The following is a 5,079-nucleotide window of genomic DNA, read 5'->3' as shown; positions in this document are numbered from 1 at the left end:
GTCCTGGCTGTCCTGGAACTCACTCTGTAGACCAGGCTGGCCTTGAACTCAGAAATCCGCCTGCCTCTGCCTCCCGAGTGCTGGGATTAAAGGTGTGTGCCACCATGCCCGGCTTGTGTTTTACTATTATTTGACTTTAATACTGGTTAGAGTTGCTGAGTAAATTTTTTTATGTGTCATCTTCTCCCTATAAAGGCAGTTTGTATTCTTAGTTCTCAGTGTTTCTACTCTCCCAAATAGATTTGTCTTCCCATAGGATGACAATAGAGAATTTGGGACAAACCTGAATTTATAATTGAGAGTTGAGGTTTTTTTTCTTCTTGTCATTCATTGTTCTAAGGCTGGGTATATGTCTACACCGAATGGTCTGTGATTAATGTTTTCTTTCTCTAGCCCTGGTCCTCTTTGCTCAGAAATTGGAACAGCCTTGCTGTAACTCACCCAGGTTACATGGCTTTCCTGACGTACGATGAAGTGAAAGCACGCCTGCACAAGTTCATTCACAAACCTGGCAGGTCAGTGAACTTAGTCTCCTGCCTGGCTTTCATGACGCCTCCTAAGAGTTGAAGGAACATAATCATGTTGGTTCCCCAGTGGCCCAGATTTAGGGACAGGATTGATCTGTTAGAAGACATAATCAAATCCTGTGATTTAGTAAATGTTTTTAAGCCAATCTAGAATGGGGTTTATGCTGGTCCTTGGGAGTCCCAGTGTGTAGGAGCTTGGAAGGCTAAAACAGGAAGATAGTTTGAGACTACCCTGAAATATATCACAGAATCTCTAAAATTAGAACAATGAGGTTAAATGTCTTTTGTTTCTGCTCTGAAATCATTAGAGAAGTTGATTTTTTTAATTGGAGATTAAAGCCATGCCTGTAAGCATCCTAGGTACTCATTCTCCCCTAAGCTGTATGCCAGGCCCTTGAAAAGTAAGTTTCAATTCTTTTCAAGATAGCATATAAAGAAAGGAGCTTCATTATTACATTTTTATACATTGTTTTTATTTGTATTCATCCTTTCCCCCTATAGGAGCTATTCTTAATGGTCTTTTTGATTTTTGTCTCTATCCTGCCTTCTATTGAATACTAGCATATATATTGAAACTTCTGGTCATCTCTGTTCTCAGTTACATCTTTCGGCTGAGCTGTACTCGTTTGGGTCAGTGGGCTATTGGGTATGTTACTGCCGATGGGAACATTCTGCAGACAATCCCACACAATAAACCGCTCTTCCAAGCACTGATTGATGGCTTCAGGGAAGGCTTGTGAGTATCGCCGCTTTCTGTTTTCTCTCAGAATCTAGGAGCTGGAGGACTTCACTACCTCTTGTTAATGGCTTCTAGTGCATGTTTCTTCTGCAGGTGACATTTTAGGAATGTGTTAACATGCCACCTTGCTTTGGCCTTGAGATTGAAGCAGCTTTGCTCATTTGAGGGGGTTCTCTAAGTATGAGATTGACTTTCTTTAGTTTTTACTACAAATAAACTTTACCTCTTTTTCCAGATAACTTAGTTTTAAAGCCAAATTAGAATTAAAAACTATGCAAGGATCAGGACATATTCAGCTGCTTATTTAAGTAGTCAATATGAGAGTAATTAGATGTTCCAATGACAGCAGACCTGGTTGCCTTCAACCTAGTTTTATTCTGGTTCAGCAGGTTTTTTTCAAGCCTTGGGCTTTTGTGATATGTGTTAATATTTATGGCTAAGTTCTCACTCCTGGATTATCATTCCTGTGGGAATTCAAATTCATTTTCAGTCAATAAACACTGAAAATACTGCTGTGGGTATCAGAAAACGAGCTGTGTTCTAAAGTGACAGGAAAATTGGTTTTCTATTATTTATCATCTCAATATTGGGGCAAGAAAACATTCTGCTCCTAATACTGAAGCAGTATAATGCCAGAAACTACTTACAGATATCCCCGTGGCTTCATTTGCTTCCTATTACAGCACTTGTAAATTGGTGTCACATGAAGTTGTTAGTCAAAAGCAAATGTAGGGCAGGGCATGGCGGCATGCACCTATAGTCCCAGCACTCCAAGAAGTGGACTAAGAAGATTGTGAGTTTGAAGCCAGCCTAGGCTCCATAACGAGGCCCTTCCTTAGTAATCGAAAACAATATTTATTTGTGGCCATCCATTGAAAATACAGGCTGACAAACTGACCCATCTGCTAGTTGCATGCCAAGGTGATAGTTACTTGGAAGTTTTGTTTGAGATAGGGTCTCAGTTTAGGCTGTCATGTGAACCTGACTGGCCTCCAGCTCAGAGATTTGCCTGCCTCTGCTTCCTAAATGCTGGGATTAAAGGTGTATGATACCACACCTGGCTTCTTGTTGTTGCTATTTATTTCTGTGTATGTTTTGCCTGTGTGCATGCCTAAATAGGCACCACTTGTGTGCCTATTACCTGAGGAGACCAGAAGAGGGCATCAGAATCCTGGAACTGGAATTACAGTTGTAAGCCTCCGTTAGGGTGCTGGTAATCAAACTCAGGTCCTCTTGACTGTAATAGCGCAGACCGTTAATCCCAGCACTCTGGAACTAAGGTCTCTTGAGTTTGAGGCCAGTCTGATCTACACAGTAAGTTCTAGGAGAGCCAGGGCTACACAGTGAGACCCTGACTTAAAATAAAAACAAAAACAAACAAACAACAACAACAACAACAAACCCCGAAGTCCTCTGGAATAGCAGTCAGTGCTCTTAACCCAAGAGCTATCCCTTCAGACCCTTGTTACTTATTTTTAAAATGCCATTGTTCTCACTTGTCTGTTTTAGCTTGTACTGATAAATTAGCCTAGTTGAAACCCAAAGGATGATTTATTTATATTGTCTCTTTAAAGCTATTTGTTTCCTGATGGACGAAATCAAAATCCTGATCTGACAGGTTTATGTGAACCAACTCCTCAAGATCATATCAAAGTAACCCAGGTGCGTTTTGTTTTATAACTATTGCTGGAGCCAAACTTTTAGATATACTTGATGAACTCTATTATATAGTCTAAGTAATTGCCACAGCTAGATTTTAAACCACTGACTAGTGAGTGAGTGTGAGAGTGGGGGGGGGGGGGTGAGGAGGGATGCTGTGTTGCATGTGCATGTGGAAGCCCCAGGTCAGCATCGGGTATCTATCTGTTAGTCACTCTTCCTCAAGGTCTTTTGAAATGGTCCTGAACCCAGAGCTGATTGATTGGCTTGAGTACTGGCCATCAAGCCTCTGGGATCCCTTTGTCTGTCTCCTAGCAGTGGTGTTACAGATGTGCACCACCACACCTGGCTTTAGGTGGGTGCTGGAGATCTGAACTCAGGTCCTCATGCTTACACAACAAGCAATTTTTCTCCTGTCTGTGCCATGTCTTAAGTACCTATTGTGGCACTTGTATTTGAATAAATTGACAGCTTTGGTTTTCCTGTTGCTAGCATTCCGTCACTCATTCAACATGTTCTCTCTCATTTTTCTTTTCACCACAGGAACAATATGAATTATACTGTGAAATGGGCTCTACATTTCAACTGTGTAAGATATGTGCTGAGAATGATAAGGATGTGAAGATTGAGCCCTGTGGACACCTCATGTGCACATCCTGCCTCACGTCGTGGCAGGTATGGATGTCCAAACCCTGCATTTTTTTCTATGTATCACTCTGACTTTATAGATAGAAAGGATGGGGTAAGCTTAGCCTGCTTAAATCCCCTTCTCTTTTTGCTTGCTTTCTCCCATTTTGATTTTTCAAGGTAGTGCCTCATTTAACCACTACTGGCTTCCAAATCAAGAATGTGACCTCAATTCTTCTTCCTTCTGCTTTGATCTCCCAAATGACAGCGTTACAAGGGTGGACATGGTACCTGACTGTCCTCCTTTTCTCGATTTATTTTTTTTTAAAGATTTATTTATTTAATTTATATTAGTACTCTATATAAGAGTCTTAAGAAGTCATCACATCTCACTACAGATAGTTGTGAGCCACCATTAGGTTGCTGGGAATTGAACTCATGAGCTCTAAGAACAGTCAGTGCTCTTAACCGCTGAGCCATCTCTCCAGCCCCTTTTTCTGGATTCCAAGGCATGCTAAATACACACATTACCTCTGAGCTATATCCTCATCAACTGTACTTTAACCCCTGGGAACTGCATCTTCTAGTAGATAAGTATGTTAAGCACTTTCAGAAGTATCTGTCACTGTCATCTTCTTCTGCAGGAATCAGAGGGTCAAGGCTGTCCTTTTTGCCGATGTGAAATCAAAGGTACTGAGCCTATCGTGGTGGATCCATTTGACCCCAGAGGCAGTGGCAGCCTATTAAGGCAAGGAGCAGAAGGTGCTCCTTCCCCAAATTATGATGATGATGATGATGAACGAGCTGATGATTCTCTCTTCATGATGAAGGAGTTGGCAGGTGCCAAGGTAAGGGGGCATTGGAGATACAGCTGGTGTTAGAATGATGTCTTTTTCGGCATTTCTATTATTGTGATAAAACATTGACGGAAAACACGGTGAGGAGAAAAGGGTTTTTATAGCTTGTAGTTCATGTAGTTCATCATCTAGGGGAGTCAGGGCAGAAGCTCAAGGCAGTACCTGGAGGGAGAGACAGAGACAGAGAGATTCCCTGTATAGCTCTGGCTCTCCTGGAACCTGTGGACAGGGCTGGCCTGTCTTTATTCTCCTGAATACTGAGGTGAAAGATGTGTCCCACCATACCTGGCCTCAGCCTGCTTTTTTATAGGTCCTCCTGCCCGAGGGTCACACTCACCCACCCACGAGGGGCTAGGAACTTCAAATCAGCCAACCAAATCAGCTCATCCAGCCAACTAGTAAGGTGCTCTACAGGCTTGCTTATAGGCCAGTTTTATGAAAACATTTTCTCAGTTGAGGTTTCCCTTCTCTCGGATGATTCTAGCTTGTGTCAAGCTGACAGAAAACTAGTCAGCCTAAGTGATTTCCTAGCAAGTGTAAGACCCTAGATAAGGGGCTGGTGAGATGGCTCAGTGGGTAAGAGCACTCGACTGCTCTTCTGAATGAACTCTTCTGAAGGTCTGGAGTTCAAATCCCAGCAACCACATGGTGGCTCATAACCATCTGTAAC

General features: G+C 42.3%; 1 protein-coding gene across 1 annotated transcript in view; it reads left to right on the top strand.

Moving 5' to 3' along the window:
* Cbl (Cbl proto-oncogene) overlaps nucleotides 1-5,079 on the top strand; it is an 84,334-nt gene that overhangs the window by 64,841 nt on the left and 14,414 nt on the right. Inside the window, exons 5-9 of the mRNA XM_021206746.2 lie at nucleotides 394-515; nucleotides 1,126-1,263; nucleotides 2,841-2,928; nucleotides 3,469-3,600; nucleotides 4,197-4,400. Coding sequence (XP_021062405.1) covers nucleotides 394-515; nucleotides 1,126-1,263; nucleotides 2,841-2,928; nucleotides 3,469-3,600; nucleotides 4,197-4,400 — 684 coding nt within the window. The remainder of the gene's footprint in view (nucleotides 1-393; nucleotides 516-1,125; nucleotides 1,264-2,840; nucleotides 2,929-3,468; nucleotides 3,601-4,196; nucleotides 4,401-5,079) is intronic.

This window comes from Mus pahari, chromosome 10, assembly GCF_900095145.1.
Source record: "Mus pahari chromosome 10, PAHARI_EIJ_v1.1, whole genome shotgun sequence".
Lineage (NCBI taxonomy): Eukaryota > Metazoa > Chordata > Mammalia > Rodentia > Muridae > Mus > Mus pahari.
This window is presented reverse-complemented; position numbering and strand designations above follow the sequence as displayed.